The 18,891-nt window shown below is 42.7% G+C and overlaps 1 protein-coding gene across 2 annotated transcripts; it reads left to right on the top strand.

Annotated features, from left to right (window-relative positions):
• The first annotated feature begins 2,448 nt into the window (after positions 1-2,448).
• Positions 2,449-17,719, top strand: rassf8a (Ras association domain family member 8a). 2 transcript variants are annotated; one of them, XM_071915277.2, is made up of 6 exons: positions 2,449-2,732; positions 8,511-8,717; positions 10,901-11,712; positions 12,175-12,372; positions 13,071-13,215; positions 15,575-17,719. In XM_071915277.2, the coding sequence occupies exons 2-6, from the start codon at positions 8,615-8,617 to the stop codon at positions 15,694-15,696; spliced, it is 1,380 nt and encodes a 459-aa protein (XP_071771378.1). In that variant the 5' UTR covers positions 2,449-2,732; positions 8,511-8,614; the 3' UTR covers positions 15,697-17,719. The 2 variants fall into 2 exon arrangements, with proteins under 2 accessions (XP_071771378.1, XP_071771299.1); XM_071915198.2 differs by having other exon boundaries at positions 10,901-11,718.
• Positions 17,720-18,891: the final 1,172 nt, after the last annotated feature.

Here is an 18,891-nt window from a genome sequence, read left to right as displayed (position 1 = left end):
TTGACAATCACATGGCCACAATGGCATCATATAGGCTCATTACTCAGTCCATATTGTGTCACAGTGGATATGAATATCACAAATAGAATATAACTCTACTCTCAAACTATAATTCGCTTGAATTTGATTGAATTTAATGAAACTGTCACTTGGGAATTTAACTTCCCCTAATGATGGCTGCAAAGTTTCATCTAATATAATCAACAAAGCAGCACAACTTCAATGCAAATAAATCCATAACCATTAATAGTATCCCCATGATGCCACATGCGTTTCCTACCAACACGGTGCTTTACCATATACACAGCTTGTTGGATGTGTTGTATAATCACATGTTAATTTATTACAATCACCTGTTATTTTTCCTACCAAGATATGTGGTGATGTAACAGAATACTAGGATTTGTCTAAAATTACTGGAAACTTCAAAATTTAAAATAATTACATTGCCATTTCCGTAGACAGGGGTTGCCATGTCAAAAGAAAAATACGTAATTAATTTAAGTATGGCAATGGCACGCTGAGAATGAAGTGTGGGGGATTTAAAAGGTGACTGAGAAAGTGATTGTTTTCAGACAATAACACTGACATTTAGGTTAAAAAAGGATTGCACTTCTATAAAATAAAGCTCATTTTTCTAGCCTTAGAAAAGAGTGCATGTCCAGGATATAAAATTGCATTCCCTCATTTAACCAGGCAAGTTGACTAAGAGCACATTCCTATTTAAACTTCCTGATTACACAATCCTAAACCCCGGGAATAACATGAATACCTCCCCCCAGTCCCCACTTGATCACTAGAAAAACAAACTGACATCCTTATGGCCAAAAACTCTCATCCACAATCAAGGGTTCAACCAATCATAGTTTACGTCACAAGGGGGCAGTAAGTATCCATTTATATTGCCAGTGCCTCCTCAGCTGTCCTATCTCCATGCTGAAGAATGTCTTGTTTATACATCAACACCATTTAAATAACTTGTGTGTCAGTTCTTATTGGAAAGAGCAAATACAAGTCATGTGCATTATCATCTCTAACTGTCAGGCTCTGTTTTGTTTCAGGTTTGAAGGTGTCTGATGTGGTGAGGTGAAGTATAGAGTGAGCATTTCATTCTTTTATATATATATATATATATATATATATACATATATATATATATATATTTCTAGTCATAATCTAGTTCTTATGACATAATCTAGTCATAAGAACAAAAAAGCATGTATTCTACTACATTTAGAGAGGTATCAAAGAAAAAGATGTGTGCTTGTATTTATGAATATTTTTTAGCCCAATATATCACAATCATCCTAGATTTCACTAATGAAAAAACACTGTAATATTTCTATAGAGAATTGGAGTGTGGCTGTGGTGATCAATTGTGAGTTTATAGGGACCTTATCATACTTTATTGTCTTTTTTTTTTACTCTCTTATGGTATCCCTATAGAATTTGTGTGTGGTATATATATATTTTTTTTTTACCTATAGGCTAATAACTGCATGATATTTAAAAGTTTTACTGCAATATTTGTGTTGTATCCTAAAATGCATTGTAATGTTAGCTACTATAGTTCTTTTTCTTAAGGGGCATTTGAGAAGTTTAGATTAAAGACTGTATGCCTACTATTCTGCAAGATCACATTTTTCAAGAGTGGCATAGAAGGATGCAACTTTGTCTACAGAATAAGCAAAGACTTTATTATAATGAAATAGGCCTACTGTGATATAAGATGAATTTTAAGGAAATGTCAGCAGAGAGGAGATCTATCCAAAGAAATGCAATGTTCTCCTTTCGTGGCCTTACATTTGTCCCTCTGGCTTATGATCAAACTAAATTGGGCCTAAACCACTTTCACTATTACTTTCACCAGCAGACACAACTTTCTTTTGTTACCACAGAGTGTGACTGTGAGTCTCCCTCAGACACTCTCCTCTAGGTCAGTGGTGGCCAAAGTTGGGTCCGAGGACCTCCAGGGGCCCATGAGGGGGTTCCAGGAGGTTCTCAGCAAACTGAAAAATAGTTAAATCTCACTATTATTTTACTTTGTAGACATTTTCACAAAGAGAGAATATATAAGGATGACTGTTTTGATTTCAGTTTTTCACTCTCCCCCATCCTCACCCACAGTGTAAACTGTTATGCAATTCTGTATTAAGTCATATCTAACAACAAAAGTAATCACAGATGGGGGTTCCTTGGTGCAAAATCTTATCAAAAGGGGGGTCCGCGGTCTTATACGTCTCTGTTTGGATGTCCCGGCTTTGAGAAAGTTTGGGAGCCCCTGCTCTAGGTAGCCTTCACATCCTACCCCCCTCTCAAAGTGTATTGCAGCTTTAAACAGTCCACAATGCCTTGCGGTGTCCCAGTTCCGATGCGATGTATTTACCAGCAGGACTAATGAAACGGGGAGAGGGGCATTTTCCGCAGCTTATTGGTTAGACCGCAAAAGACTAGCGCACAGAGAGGGCAGCCCCAAACTTTCGGACAGCGGACCGAAACGGTTATCATTATCATCTTCTTTTTTTGTTTGGATGTTCCTCGTCTCTTATTCTCTGTTTTTTTGCCCGGCAGCCAAACGTTACTTTGTCGCAATTCGTTGGAAGTGATTTACTGGGCAATGGTGAAGAAGGACACATTTTTTTTGCGGAATTCACGCCTTTACCTGTATTTTTTCTCCCGAAACTTCACTTCGGTTAGGGAGCAGTGAGTTGAATCCTGTTTGCAACATAAAGGTAAGACCGTTATATATAGCAGAATGTGCTGCAGCCAAGCCCATTGTAGTTGTGAGACTGAGATAACGGAAACATTACTGTAGTAGAATAGTTAGGCTATACTCTCTGAAGCCACCAGAACCCATTATCGCCATTTCTCCAGCCTTGTCCACTCGCCACCAACAATAAAAGGTAGACTGCATTTTAATACCGAATAGGTGTTCATGTATTATGTCTTTCAGGCTGTTCAGTGTAGCAAATATATCAGGCCAATATTGCTTTTTATACTAATCACGCCTTTATGTGCCAGTTTGTGAAAATAAGACCAATTGTAAACATTATTTGAGGTGTTCCCAGTTGATTCAGTTGATTGCCTTTTCGGGCAGGCCTGCATATTTCGAAAAGCATCAGTGAGTAAAACATTTTGTAGCTTTTCCTGCTGCCCCTCATCAGGTTCTGCATCATCTGTAAATATCACAGACTCTCATCAACTCGAAAATCTATCACATCAATCATCAGTATCAATATAGAATCCATGAAGTTATCAGTTGAGTTAAAGTTGAGTTTATTCAAGGTCCAGTGCTCCAGTCTGCTCTCCAGCTCTAGGTGTAGCAGAGTCAACCTGTAGCTCTTAGGACTCAGTCGTTGAAAACAGCCGAGGTTTTGTTTCTCACAGCCTTAATACTCAGTAATCTTACAGCAAGGGGACTGCTTTAGTTTGGAAATTGAATTATGTAATTCAGTGGCCTCTGCTGCATTTAATGGACTCACCTGGCATCAGGAAACTAGCACCATGAATAGTAGGCTACAAACCACTAGAAGAGACTAGAAACACTGAAACACAGAAACACATTAAGAAACAAATTAATAAGTTATTTATCATTGCCACTTTTTCTTTCGTGGACGACTGTAATTGCAGCTGCTGTAAAACGTGTTCAATTCTATCTCTAATGAAGCAGTGTGAGTGACTGCCAGGTGATGGTTAACAAACTGCTGTCCCATCTAAACCCCGGCCAGAGGCCTCTGCTGCCCCACTGAGTGTTGCTGCTGTGCCTCTGCCCCGCTGCGGGAGCCTGCTGCCCGCCCCGCTGGCTCTTCAAAGCTGGCTTGTGAGCAGTGAATATGGCAAGGGAACAAAGGCGGCATTATTGCTGGCTAAACGTGCCGTCCAGATGTTCGAGATCCTGCCAGCGCTGACCTCCCGATTGGGGGAGGCTGCCACAGAGTCTAATAGTTTAACATCAGCCAGACAGACAGAGAGAGAGAGAGAGAGAGAGAGAGAGGCTTGCTCCAGGGGCTTCTGGAGAGCTTACAGGAGCTGAGGGTGCTGCCTGTAGCGTGACTGGACATGGGTTTAATCCCATGCGCCCAGATCTTCAGATTGGAGTGGTATCCTAAATTCTGCTGCCTCTGGGCGATGCTTCACCCTGCTTATGTTTTGGAGGGGGGTCCTAGGTGTTTCAGGTGCCAGGATTTAAAGAGGGCTACAGCAGACTTTGTTTTCAAAAGCTTTATGTGTTCGAGAAATCTGTGGCAAAGGTTCCCTTCTGTTGCAGAGCTTTGTAGTGAATTCTTGACATTTTGGGAAATGAATCAGTCCTTTGTAATGCTCACTGATGTAACAGATATTACTTTTGGGAAGCGCCTCGTATTCACTACCCGATAACATCCCAGGATCTCATTCAGCTGCTCACTGACCACAAGCATAACTCCGGCTGGTAGTAGAATGGCAACTTTAATTTGTCATTCATTACCAATTATCTATATTGGAGGCAGTAGGTCTTGTCATTGTGTGGAGACTAATGCAATTGAGTCACAGATTACCTGAGAGGATGCTGGCATTGTGGACGGCAGAAGCTTTTAGAGATTACAGAAAAGAACAGAAAGCCATTGGATACTTTGCTTCTTCAGCTTTTTGTCTGTTTTTTGTTTTGTTATTACGGGTTTGGGAAACACAAGTTTGCTGATTTTTGTAATGTGAATCTCCAATTTAAGCACACTTTTTAGAGGGTGCAGTCTACTGACTTGTCATTGAATAGCTGTTGTGGAGTACTAGTCCTTTTAATAGCGAGTTGCATGATTGTGTATACATGTTAAGATCACAGGGTGGAGGGACTCATAGCTTCCTTATCTCCAAGTCATGGCCCATTGCATTCTCGGTGGTCAGGAATGCATACCCTGCATGTTATCAGTTTCCACTCTGCAGGATCAAGGCCTGTCTCTCTCAATAGTCTTTGCCCATGCTCTGTAACTCACACTTGACAGGGGGGATTGCATACAGACCAGGCTGGCATACTGGGGGGCTGAGGAACATCTTTATCTGGTTCCCACTGCAAGTCCCTCCATTCCTAACCACAGGGGTCCGACGCACTATCAGCCTGTCCTACAGTATGGTATACTGCTGCCACCCGAAGGCGTCTGAGGCCCAGAGATTACCCTGCGTTATTGTGTAAGGGCAGCACTTCATGGCAATCTAGAGGGATTGAAAGAGGAAAAAAAAAAAAGCTTTCTCTAGTTCGTTCCGAGAGAGTCACCACCAGCGCCACCACAATAAACCAGCATCTGTCTTTGGCTGCGCACAGAGATCTATTTCACAAGAGATCTGTTACCAATTACAGCAGAGTATAAATTGCTAGTAATTACATGTTGCTCTACAGGAAGTGCAATTTGAATTAAAGTTTGGTTAGAAATAGACAAGGACCAGTAGAACAGGACCCCTATCATTCCACAGTCTGTAAACAAGTACCCCATTTTCTTCAATTGAGAGCAGCATGGGATAGTTGTGCATGTCAGAAACTTTATATAATTAGCTAATTGTTTTAATTAGCTACATGTGTTGTTTTGTTGTTTGGTTTAGCTGCGTGTGCCTCAGGACTTTCAGTGCCCAAGAGTTCGATCCTTTATGAAATGGCTGTATTGTTTTCCACCTTGGCGAACAATGGGGAGGAACCAGGGTGTAATAGCGTCTATTCATGGAGGTAGCAGTTGCGGAACATTAGTGTTTTCCTGTGAGATCATTTTTCTCAGCTCAGTTCGGTTGCTCCCCCAGGGGGTTTGTCCTGAGTAGTGCTCACTCTTGGTTTTGTTTTAATGTAATGAATGCCCATTTTGTTCTCCTCAAATACCCCCTTGTTCAGCAAACTACACGGTGCTCAGGCCAGCTCGTGATGTAGAAACTCTTCATAAGCAGTGAGTTATTATTTTTGTATTGGTAGGCAGTAAATCTACCGAACAAGCAGTGCCCATTTCGCACAACATCCCACAGTTCCACATGGTAGAGGTGTATGTGTGCAGGGGTGTGTTGACTGTATAGGAGCACCCAGAGGAGCATATGGTAGGTTGTTTACACAAGAGGCCAGTTGAAGCCTTTTCCCTGCCAACTCGCTGAGCTCCTGTAGGCCCGCTGCCTTGGCTGAGGAAACAGGAGCGGTGTCATCAGCAGCCGGACAGACAGGCTGCTCAGCGCTGTTCACACACCTCGCTGCTCGGAGAGGAACGCATCACAGGACAAGGAGCAGTGAATACGACTCAACCAATGCCAGATAGAAACAAATAAATCATCTTAACTTTGAGGTTTTACTGCATTTGACTATCTCTCAACTGAGCTCAGATAGAACGCAGAGGAATTTAAGCCCTTCTCCGTCTCATGAAATGCTTTCCTGGCATAAGACGAGCTGCACAAGATCAGGGAATGGGCATCTCCCCAGGCTGGCACTGGCGGGGCAAAGGAATGGAGCTTGCGGAGCTGGAGATGGCACTCTGCCCCACGCCACTGTGCCTGTATCATCGCTTCTGCATAAAACGGGGAGGTTCCTGCTGGTGTTTTTGTTTGCTGGGTTAATATTAATGAATATGAATGTGATGAGCCTGCACCATTATGAGTGACTTTTGTAAATGCCCCACTGAGTCTTCTTTAGCATCTGCCAGTGTGTATAAAGAAGAGGCATTTAGTCACCTGTTTTTTGTTTTGTCTGTACAGTTGTTTCTTCTGGCAACTTTGTTTAATTCCATTGCAGTGTAGTTCTATGTAAAACCCTCTGACTTAATTGCCGAAACTCTTAAAGTGGTGTTGTATGTAGTACTTTTGTAAGCCCATGTGTCTTCGCCCCAGAGTGTATCCCAACCTTTCCTCTTGCTTATCTACTGTGCCTGCTTTGCATCAAGACCTATTCAATCCCTACTTTTCTTTTCACAACTCCCTGGAAAAAAAGGTTCAACAAAATGGTGACAGTGTTTCGGGTCATTGCAGAAAAATCTCGCAGAGTCTGCTTTGTGTGACTCGTTGCCTGTTCCCTTCCATCCCTCAGCCCTCACTGCCATTTAAGGGCAATCTGAATGAAGGACAAAAGCACTTTCTCAGCTGTAAATACGCCAAGAATAGAGAGAGCAGCCAGGCCAGAGACAAAGGTGACACTCGTGTACGTGCACACGCACATAGTCGGCACCTGGGCACACAAAATTAGACACGCATATATAGTAATGCAAATAACACACACTTAAGTCCCTAAATGTCTGAAAAAGAGAGGTTTTTCTTTGGAATCCTTACCTAGGGTTTTGTTTTATCTCAATAAATTATACCTTGCAGCACTGCTTAATATCTTAATCTACCATATTTAGCAAAGCATTGGGTGGAGGGCAGGACAGACTGTGGTGGATGACATTGAGAAAGCGGATAGGGAATATAAGGGGTGCGGAGGGAGGTGTAGCGGGTGGGGGGTTAGCAGACATAAGGACCTCTTGCCTCAGCAGTGCAGGTGCAGTGAAGGTTAGATCCCTAGCGGGTGTTGCAGATCTGGACAGATGCCATTCATACCCAATAGACCGACCTTGAAGAAAACAGTGATGAAGGAGGCTTTTTCCCCCTTAGATGTCTGTCTATAGCTAATGGGCATTCCATATCTGTGGTGTCAATAGTTAACACATCCTGCACATACAGTATGCCCTGCCCCTGGATAATAATGTGAATAACCAATGATTCACATTTGCACATCTGCATAGACACTGTAAATTTGTACATCTGTTAACTGCAAACATCTGTATCTGAATCTATCAATAGCAATCATATTGAGAATTGTTTTGCCAGTGAAAACTAATCATGAATTTCTCTATCTTTGAAGATGGTCTATATTTTAATATTCTTAATTTTATTGTATTGGGAGTTGGGAATAATGCATTCTTCCTGTGCACGTTTCAGCCATAAAAATGTTAAATCTGCCACAGAGCGGGGGAAATAACTGAGACATGTAAAGCAAGGCCCAGTCAACCCCCCTTGTTATGATCTCTTCCTGTCCTCCCTTTTCTGGTTTACTGACTTTTCCTGCCTTCTCCGTTTCACTCACTGTTCCTGTCCTCTTCTTCTCTGTTTCACTTACTCTATCTTCCTGCTCTCTCTTCACTGTTTCCATGTGATTCTCTGTACAATAGCAGGAACTGGGCTTGGGAATGTCTGTTGGCAGAGTCTTCCTGCCCCCCCCCAACAGACATGTACCTATTCCTAGAGAAGGACAGAAAAACAGCGTTATGGCCAGCTGGTCCTGGCATGCCTTGCTGGACCAGTCCATTCCCGACTGAGCCATCCTTTTTCCTCAACCAGCTGCTAAAAATAGCATGGCCATACCTAATGATGAATCAACTTGTTTCTACTTAGTTGGCTACTTGTTAGTAGGCATTATCTGTCTGCATCTTTGTATATAAAGTCTTCCTTCTTGGAGGCAACCAAACATTATGACCCTGCTGGCCTTGAGCACATGTCCTTCCTGACTAACTGTTTCCTGTTTTCTCTGTGGTTTTCCTCCTCAGTGAAGAAGCCAGAAGGTCTGTCCTGTCGCTGCCCTGCACCACTGGAGCCTTCAGGAATGACGGGGCCAACACACCACAGCTGGCCCCCTCGCACCTGACCCAACATGGAGCTCAAGGTCTGGGTGGACGGAGTCCAGAGGGTCGTCTGTGGCGTCACTGAGGCAACCACCTGCCAGGAAGTGGTCATCGCTCTGGCCCAGGCTATAGGTAGATCATCTTCTACAAGGAAGCTACATTAAGCACCCTTGAGATACAATATGTCATCAGACATGTTGGGGCTTTGTGCTGAGCTGATATAGTTTTTGTCCCCATGCAGTGAAATTCGAGGGGTGGACTATGGACCGAGCTGTTTTTGTCTGTCTGTCCATTAAATGTGATACCTCAGACACCACTGGCCTGATTTTGGTGATGCATCTTTGCACTGTGTTCCAGTGTTGTTCCACACTGATTGGCCTGATGGGGGTGCTATAAGTAAGAAAGGTCAAAATGTCAAACTTTGTAAGGCCATAACTGCTACATCAGTGGTCTGATTTTGACTAAACTTAGAGGGATGATGCATCTTGACACTGTTCTGGCATTTAAATACACTTATTGGCCTAATGAATGTGCTTCAATTTAAATTTCTAACTTTGAAAGGCCCTAACTCCTACACCTACAAGACTTGTCACATGTCCAGCTTTCTTTACAACTGCTGCAACACTGGTCTGATTTGTTGAAACTTGGAGGGATGATGTATCTTGTTGCTGATTGGCCCAAAGTGTGCCCACATCATTTGTACGGGACGACATTTCACTTGTTTCTGTTATGTTGGCCCAAAGTACAGTATAAAATATAGGAGTGATCAGTCATTCAACAATGATATTGCGATTCGTAATAGATTATCTTTCTATCATGGGACCTTGGTGCTGTGTTGGTTGTCAACATGCCATAATGTGTGTGGGTGAATGTGGGTGAAAGCAGCATTTGTCTGCCTTTTTCTGTAATGCAATGCTTTCGCTGCAGTCACTGCTTTCATGCTAGAAACATGGTCCATCAAAAATTAAGCTTTTTATTGGCTTTTATTAGATTCATTACTTTTTGAGTTCTTTCACTTTTTCTAGAAAAAAAGTTAACATGTCAAAAGGAATTAATTGTTGCTTCTACTTTGACACTCCTTGTACATTTTAATACAGGTGCAGTGGGGAGGGGTGGAAAACTGAAGGAAAAAGATAAAAGGATACATTAAAGCATAAAACATGTCTGGGCATTGAATAGTTTTTACTTGCAAACCTACATGAGTGCCTGGACCTTTATCATTTTCTGTTCCCTACATTTTTTACTTAGTTGTTGTTCATAGATCTACATTGTAATTCTAACACAACACTATACATGAGATACAAAATGCACAATGCTTAGTATGGCAATTTAATTAACAGACAGATGGTCATGAAGAAAGCATTTTAGTCGAGTTATGAAATTCTTTGTGGTCAATCAGCTCAAATGACAATTATATGGTATAACTTTATCAGCATTTACATTAAAATTTCAAAATGAAAAATGTTCAATATGGTAAGCTAATAATAATAATAATGTCCACAGGGGTCCAGTCCCTTCGGCACACTGCATCAGCAGATATTCATACACTCAATGTGCAAAACCTGCTCCCAAAACAATACCCGCTTAAGCTGTTGTCTTTCATCAAACGCACACATTTTCTTCATTTTCTTGTTATAGTTTGGTTATGAAAGCAGTCATCGCTGATGATGCGAGTTCAGAGCAGTTGCGTGTAGGTGAAGCCTGTTAATAAAGCTTATTATTATGGTTCATCAACCTATAATTGAAATCTGGGTTTGTTGTTGAATAAGGCTTTTCAAAATACCAGAGTGCTTGTTGTTAACTGAAAGTAAGTCCTGATGAAGTAAACAAATATTTCTCCACCTACATGTAAAGCTCCTGCTGAGATACAGTGGGTCATAGTTGGAGGCTGTTTTTAGTGCCTGCTTGGGATCTAAAGCCCCCTCCCCTTCCCCATATGGCTCCTTCAGGAACGGGGGCAGTCGAGCAGACTGTATTGACATCACTTCCCACAAAGCGTAGGGCAGGAGGAGGGAAAGTCTGACTCATCCCCCCTTCTCTCGCCAAGCTGAGAAAACAGCGCCACTGAGCCCCCTCCTCTCCTGCCTTACATTTTTTCTATTGCAGAAATATACACAGTGTTAAATGATCAGACATCAGTATCAATTGGGTACTTTGGCATTTTACAAGCACCGGAAAGCGTTTCTGTTGACACGCTGCTACTAGGGTTGTGTTTAGGCTTCCGTTAAACAAATGGCAAAATCCTTACAATGAGCCATTACCATCTGTCAGCATAAGAATCTGATTCAATTCACATTCTGTTGTGTTCTTTCCAGGTCGCACTGGGAGATACACTCTGGTAGAGAAATGGCGGGACACAGAGCGTCACCTCGCCCCCCATGAGAGCCCTGTGGCCTCTCTCAACACCTGGGGCCAATATGCTGGTGACGTCCAGCTGATCCTGCATCGTACAGGCCCCTCCCTGACTGAGCGCCCCCCCTCAGAAGGACCTCCACTCAGGGGCCCTGAACGCGGGCTCCACCGGCAGAGCCTCCCGCCCCTCGCAAAGCTTCGTCACCCCAACGACCGCTCCCTCCGCCGCCGCGAACCGCGCCGCAAGTCCCTCACCTTCACCGGCGGACCCCGAGGCCTTAGGGACATACTGAGCGGAGGGAGGATCGGGGAGGCCGAGGCCAAACGCAGACTCCTCCTGGGGAACGGCGGGAATCACCACCATGCGGCGGCAGCCATCGGGACCGCGTCTCCCGGCCTGTGGGCCTGTCGCATGGAAGACCTGGTGAGACTGGTGGGTCTTCAGAGGGAGACTCTCAACGTGCTGGAGAAGAGGCTGGAGGCCTACGAGGCTGAGCTGCAGGTCTGGGCTGAGGGGCGAGGCGGGCGAGGCGGAGGGTGCGGTGTCGACACAGGCGGAGGAGGTGGAGGAGGAGGAGGAGGAGGGCTGATGGAGGAGATCCTGAGGCTGGAGAGGCGTTTGAGGAAGAACGAGGTGGAGATGGAGGAGGAGGAGTTCTGGGCCAGTGAGCTGCAAATTGAGCTGGAGAGTGAGAGACAGCTGGAGGAACGGCTGCAGGAGCTGCGTGGCCGCCTGCAGGGCTGTGAGCTGGACATTGAAGAGAAGATTTCGCTGGTACAGGTGAGCGATTTGTGGGAGTTGGAAGGCTGTTCAGGGTGCGGAATCAGGAGGTCAGACAGACAAAACAGTATCTTAGTGGAATTTTTGGGGAAAAGGAAAAGATGATCAACAATGAGACAAAACCTGAAGTTGTCAGTCGTTTTTTTTTTCTTGTTTTTGTGAATGACAGACAATTAGTGTAACATTTGCTGGTTACAGCTTCACAAATGCTAAGATTTGCTTGCTTTTGTTTTGCCCGTTTCATTTTTTCAGCTGGTCAGACTAAGTAAGGATTTTTAAGACTTTTGGCTCTGGTAACTTGTGATGGGCATTTGTCATGATTTTTGACATTTGATAACAATATGTTTGGTGATTTTGATTGTTTTGGCATTACCAATCTGTATGATGATGCATGTACATTATGTGGCTGTGGCTTCCAGCTTTTGCCTAGCTGTCTGTCTGTCTCTGTCCTGGCAGGGTGTGGAGGCCGGCCTGGAAGAGGAGAGGCTGCAGCGGGAGCGGCAGGAGACCCAGTGGGTGAGTGAGGCAGAGGCTCGGGCTCAGGTCCTCAGGGCCAAATCAGAGCTAAAAGCCCAGGAGAGGCAGGCTGTCCAGCTGGAGAGCAGCTGCAGAGCTGTGGACAGGTCGCTTGGACAAAGCAGCAAGAGACTGCAGGTGAGACACACACACACATACTGTTTTCACACCTGAAAAGTACCTGAGTACCTTTTTTTTCATCACCTTGAGGTATTTTTATATCAGGGTAGTATAACAAGATAATGCTGCAGGATGGCGTAGTGATTAGGCCATCCTTCAACCAGGACTGCATTCAAGGCCTGGGTTGAATGCGGGCCTTCTCTTTGATCTCTCTGTAGAGGTGGAATTTCTCTTTCAGGGTATCAGTAGAATCACAAAAGATACCAAAAAAAAAATACTTCTTACATTTTGTTTTCACTTAAGCTTTTTTTCTACTGTTGAATTGTCAGAAATTTCTGTTTTTGATTCATTTGCTACATTTCAACTGAAATTCTACTGATCTCTGGTGTGTTTGAAAGCATTCTTAAGCATCTGAACTACCTGTCACCTGTCCAAATCACTTGGAAATAATAAAGAAAATTGATGAGATCTTTGTTAAAAACACAAAGTGCTCATTGTGTGTTTCCAAGACCCTCTAGGATAATAACCGGGATAGAAGAGGGACTTGAATATTTTGACTAATAGTTAAAGCATAGTAACACAAATCAGCATGTTTAAACACACAAACACTTCTTACATAATCTGCACCTGTAGAAATCAATCAGTTTCAAGCTGTAATCAATACTTTACTGCTTACTGAACGATCCCTTTCTGTTGGTGCTGTTATTTCCACGAAGGACATGCAGCATGAGCTGGAGCAGCTGACCAAGGAGCTGAGGCAGGTGAACCTGCAGCAGTTCATCCAGCAGACTGGCACCAAGGTCACAGTGCTGCCGGCCGAACCCTCTGAGGACGAAGGCACTCACACCAGTCAGGGAATAGGTAATGCATTTTTAATACTCCAGCTTGGTTCTCTTTTGAGTTATTGTCCATGGTATAAGCTTTTACCACAGCAAATACTCTAACTATGTGAAGTGAGTATTGTCATATTTAGTGTCATATGTTCTCTCTACTGCAGTATTATAATAATAAGAATGATAATAATGATAATGATAACAATGCATTTTATTTGTATGGCACTTTTTAAGATACTCAGACACTTTACATGAAATAGTATTTGAAAAAACAGTGTCCACATACATAGCCTTTATAAAAACTATATTATAAAAACCAACATGCAAAACTATATAAAAACAAACAAAAACAATCAATAAAGCATTTCACAAAAATTACATGGCACAAACAGTAGCAGTAGTGATCAATTAGAAAGTAGCAAACAAACAAAAGAAAAGGGGAACAGATAGAAACATGAGGCAGGAGGAAGAAAGGAAGTCAGTCTTTAAAAGCACTTTTGAACAGGTGGGTTTTGAGGGACATTTTGAAAGTGGGGAGTGAAGTGGAGTCTCGGATGTGTTTGGAAAGAGAGAGAGAGAGAGAGATCCAGAGGGAGGGGGCAGCGATGGAGAAGTCACCCCAGGTTCGGTGCTTGGTCCTTGCGAGGGAGACCAATTTATTGGCATTAATGACAAGTACGGAGCTGACCTTCTAGATATATAGTCCCGACATACAGTTCAACTAAATCTAACTGATGGACTAAAAGGCCTGCACCCAGACAGGCATTACAACTTAATCACACAGAGTCCTGTACGTCAGTGTGCGGGCTGTCTGAGGATAAATGTTACTCTTTGGCTGCCATTCACACAGGCGACATATGACTTATCTTATTTTCATTAAAGTGCAGTTTGTCTGTGAGTAAACCTGTGCATTACTCAAGTCATTCTGTTCCACCAAAGCTTTTATTGTCCCTTTTTCTACCTCATCTCTTGACAGCCTGCTGGGAGAAAATGACTCAGCTCAGTGTGTGTGTGTGTGTGTGTGTGTGTGTGTGTGCGTGTGTGTATATATGTGTGTGTGTGTGTGTGTGAGAGAGAGAGAGAGAGAGAAAGTGGGGAGGGGGGTTAGTAGACAGAAAAAAGACAGAAAGGAGAGAGTATAGTATCTGTTTCGCCCCTTCCAGTAGCACTTATAGTCTCCATGCCAACGGCTGCTTGGATACAGGCAGGCCCGGCGTCACTCATTCACCCCACTCTCTCTCTCTCTCTGTCCATCACTCTCTCCTTCCATCACTCTGCCCTATCACATGCTCAGCAGTTTCGGTGATGGGCCCAGCGGACCATAGCTCTGTCATCCTAGAGGAGACAGGCGGAGAGCTGACGCAGAACCAAGAGCAGTAAATAATGGGAGAGCAGTCAGAATGCCATAGAGGCCGTCTAAATCGAGCTGTTGTACATCTACCAGCTGCTTATTAAAAACTTTAGAATAACAATTTCAGCCTCAGCCGGGAAACGCGCTTCATTTGTCGGCAGTTATAGACTGCCAGCAACAAGTTCAAGAGCTGAAACTAGAACGGTACATAATGGTTTAGATGCTTAAACTGATTTTGTTAATATCTCTAACGCACCAGTTTACACAATGCTTCACCTTTAAATCTCACATCCCCCACAGAGTCTTTCTAAATCATGTACAACAAATATTTTTCTGACTCCATGACCATGTGCTGCGCCATTACATCATTCAGAGCTGTAGGTCTCTTTATTAAACTTCACGGTAATGGTTTTCCATTATAAAAAAAAGAATGGATTTAGTGTTCATGTCCTTCTAATAACCTACCAGGACATGTGTGTTGAATCAGCAAGAGCTTTTGTGCTTGGCCAGAGAATGAAAGTGTAATGGCTGGCTCTCTTGTTTAGCTCAATGCTGACTCCTGGTGGCTGGATGTCGTATAGCAGCGATCACATGTGGTGTAGATCAAGAAACACAAATAAATAGAGGTTTTAGAGTGAAAGGGGCGCAAGTGACATGTTCCTAATTTATAGCAGAAAACGCATTAAATGCTTGCATCCTTTTATTCAAAACATAACATAGGAACTATTTATACTTTTACAGATATTAAGATTCAGAAAATTGATGCACTATAAAAAGCTATTAAGTGCATTTACACCTCTTTCGCTCCAAATTTGATCCACTTGAGTCTTTTGGATTTCTCCCTTTATTTTAATTTTGTTTATGCTTACAAATGTGTTCTTTTGACCATCAGATAGAGCTCAACAAGAGCTTTCCAATGATATATTAACACTCTTTTTCAGCCAAAATGCCACTTGCGCCCCAAACCCTCAAAGTACACTTTTGTATAGCATATTCAATGGCATATCCTCTCTAATTTTTTTTTTGCCTTGCTCAGATTTAGTTCCCCTCACTGGCTCCCTGAAGCGCCCTGTGTCCTCCCACCCGATGTCCGGCCACCTTCGGGTGCTCCACAGCCCTCTCAGCTCCGGCCTGAACCCGGAGGGCATCTACGTCTGAGGCTCGGCGACACAGTACCGGGCGAAGGGGGACATCTCCTGTCTCCCTCGCGTCTCGGTCCCGTAGCTCACTCCCTTGTGTCTGGATATCACAGTACAGGATACCTCAGTAGCACTCTCCTATGCACTGTTTTCTCTCTCGCCCGGATCTGTTATGGAGCTTTTATAAACAGTGGAAGCAGCCTACGTAAACCAGCCGTCCCGTAGGCGAGCCTGAGTGTAAAGGCTCAAACAATGAAGGAAAGATGTGGACTGCTGGATGGAAGTCATTGGAGCACTTGGTGGGAGTGAAAGATGCTTAGAACTGATGGCATGAAACAAAAAAAATCGAAACAACGGCAGCGGCATCATGCGCCACGACACAGGTGCTCGTCTCTGAAAATGTTGGGACTTGCTAAACATCACACTGTCGTCGACATCCCTTTTAAACACATCCACTTACTGTACTTTTATTCTCACTTCAGTACCTGCTGAATGATATGGTATTGTTTTATCACTAGCATCATGATCCAAAACGATTGCCTTTTGAACAATATTCTTCTTGAGTGTCTTGGTTATGTGAATCTATGAACTATATCTCTGAAAACATAAGTAATTCTGTAGTGAATAGATTTAACCCAGTGTAACGGCTGGTTCATATATCGGTAATGAAGGATCCACTCATCTCTATGATATAATAAATATCTCTAGAGTCTATCGTCTATCAGAATTTATTCCCTTAGCTCTGACTTTCTGTACATGTTAAAACTATGCACAAATGGTTAATAGTTTTGTTACTGAAGAATGTTGCTGTCTATATGTACCAAAATGGTGGCATACTGTAAATATGTTTTCTTACTCTTCAATTTTATTTAGTGAATTATTATATTTTATTACGAAGCAGTGCATTCACAGTTACAAGGATGCAGTGTCTTCATGCCCGCAGTATCGCCTGCATAATGAAACAGTGTTATTTTTCTCTTTTCTCCTCTTTGTTTTTAAGATGTCTTTTATCTTTTTTTTGTTCTTAAGATGACTACACAGTATATTTTTGCCAAATTTATTATTGCTTGTTCATCTGTAAGGATCGATGGCCAAAGATTACCGGGTCTTGTTGCATGTGTGTGTCGTTCATATAGCCATATCTGGATGTCCAGAGCACCTACATGACAGTAAATTAGACGTTTGTTAGATCTAAAGAGGGGACGCATGTAATAATAGCTTGGATAGCCACAGCTACTGTGTGTGTGTGTGTGGTGTGTGTGTGTGTGTGTGTGTGTGTGTGTGTGGGAGAAAGAAAGAATGACAGAGAGAAAGGAAATTAAGTTTTTGAGTTGGGAGTCAATGACAAAAGGGAAAAGGGATAAAAAGGCCCAAGTATGAAACCCCTCTTTGGTTGTAGTTCAGCTGCTAATCACATCACAATAAGTGCCTTATATTCATTCTAGGGGTACAACAGTTGGTGTATACAAATAATGTACAGTAAAGCTTTAGCAGAGTTATTGAAGCAATGATCATACTTTAGAGTAAGACGTCAGTAGATGTAATGGCACCACTTGGCCGCACAGAGAGAAATGGCAATAGCATAGCAACAAAGAGGAAACTATTTCTAATCATCTTTTTGAAAAATCATAGTGTTTTGTAGAAATATCAAGGGAAAGATCATTATTGATAGCACTTTCCACTTTGTCACTGTATTATTGTCACTATATTATGTGCTGTAAAGTGCGTTGACAATTTATTCTAATTTCTTTCATGTCATGCAGCACATATAGTTACCAGTTTAGATCACTTCTGTTACCCAGGAAGAAGTAGAGGGTTGTTTTATTAAGAAGAAACCACTTGTGTGCATTTTCCACCCTGGGATGATTAGTAGCTGTGGTCAGTGTTTACAACTGTATTTGTTCTAGATCTATAAGATGTCGACTGTACATACCTGTTTTTTTTTCCTGCCTTAATATACCGCAAAGTGTTGACAGATGTATGGCTGTAACTGGCTGATGATATGACATGGATTGCATGATTCAATAAACCAATTGACAGAATTGGATGTTTCATGACTGTTACATGTGGTGATAGTTGAAACTGCACTGTGCATGTAATACAGAATCTATATTGGATGTACTCCAGCTTGCACACTCTCGAGGCAGATGTCTATGTCGGGCGTTTCACCAGTAGATGGAGACCTTTGCCCAGTAATCACAGAACCGCCAATATGGGTGCAATATGGCTGTGACAGTATGAAGGAAATGGCAATAAGTGTTTTTTTCCAATGATGAGAGACATCCTAAGCTTCATGATATGTATATTCAGCCAAAGGAATTAACTTGGTTATGTAGCTCTGTCCCATGGAAGGTTTACAAAGGGTTGGCTTATCCTGTAATATGAATGCAGAAATATATTTGCTCAAACTTTTATAATTTACTCTTACCTGGTGCTTTCACAGATGACTGAAGATATCCAAAGAAGCGTACTGTAATTTGAGGTTGAGAAAGCAAAGGTTCTGGGCAAAGGGGAAGTACCAGATGAGGTCTTTCTGTCTGTTGGTGGAGATGTTGCCATGCGGGGCTTCGGTGTGGACCATGTTCCATCACTATGCTGAGGATTTACTAAAAAACGGCTGCACCCCAAAGCAGCATATGTTCCTTGCTAGCCTCGAAAGGCACGAGTTTGTACTAATTGGAGCTCTAAGTAGCCGAGATCACTAGCGAGCATAAAATCAAGTAGCACTGCATAGAGATATCAAGGCAATCCAATTAATCATAAAGATTCAAGTAACATTGCAATAAGCCAGTTAATGGCAACAACAAAGACTGGGCTTGATCCTGCTTAAAGCCTCTGACAAGTTGAAAGCAGGGCCCTTGTTTTGCATCAGCCTGTACAGAGTGAGTGTAATCTCACTTCATCATCCTTTTATCACATGACATTTGCTTAAAGCCTTGGCTTACTGTACATTCCACTGCTGTGACCTGTCAGCTGATTAGCGCATTAATAACAATACATTTCATCTGTGGGACTTTTGGTATTGTTTATTCATGAAAGCTGTTAGATATTATGGATTCTGACCTTTTCACTGTATCTTGCGCATACCTAACTTCTCTCTCTTACACAGTGTGTGTTGCCTCCAACAAACTGCACATTACATACAGTATGGAGGTAATTTGTTGGAAGCAACACATCAACAGACTAACACATACTCACTGAACTTGTACTGGGT

The sequence above is a fragment of the Centroberyx gerrardi genome, chromosome 4, assembly GCF_048128805.1.
Source record: "Centroberyx gerrardi isolate f3 chromosome 4, fCenGer3.hap1.cur.20231027, whole genome shotgun sequence".
NCBI classification, from domain to species: Eukaryota; Metazoa; Chordata; class Actinopteri; order Beryciformes; family Berycidae; genus Centroberyx; species Centroberyx gerrardi.
Note: the sequence above shows the minus strand (reverse complement) of the source record. Positions and strands in the feature narration are given on the sequence as shown.

What these genes read in the sequence shown, in the direction of transcription:
- rassf8a (XM_071915198.2), top strand. Translation starts at nt 8,615, where the DNA reads ATGGAGCTCAAGGTCTGGGTGGACGGAGTCCAGAGGGTCGTCTGTGGC. An exon ending in AGAAGATTTCGCTGGTACAG is followed by an intron (nt 11,719 to 12,174) that starts GTGAGCGATTTG and finishes CTGTCCTGGCAG; the next exon opens with GGTGTGGAGGCCGGCCTGGA. An exon ending in AAAGCAGCAAGAGACTGCAG is followed by an intron (nt 12,373 to 13,070) that starts GTGAGACACACA and finishes ATTTCCACGAAG; the next exon opens with GACATGCAGCATGAGCTGGA.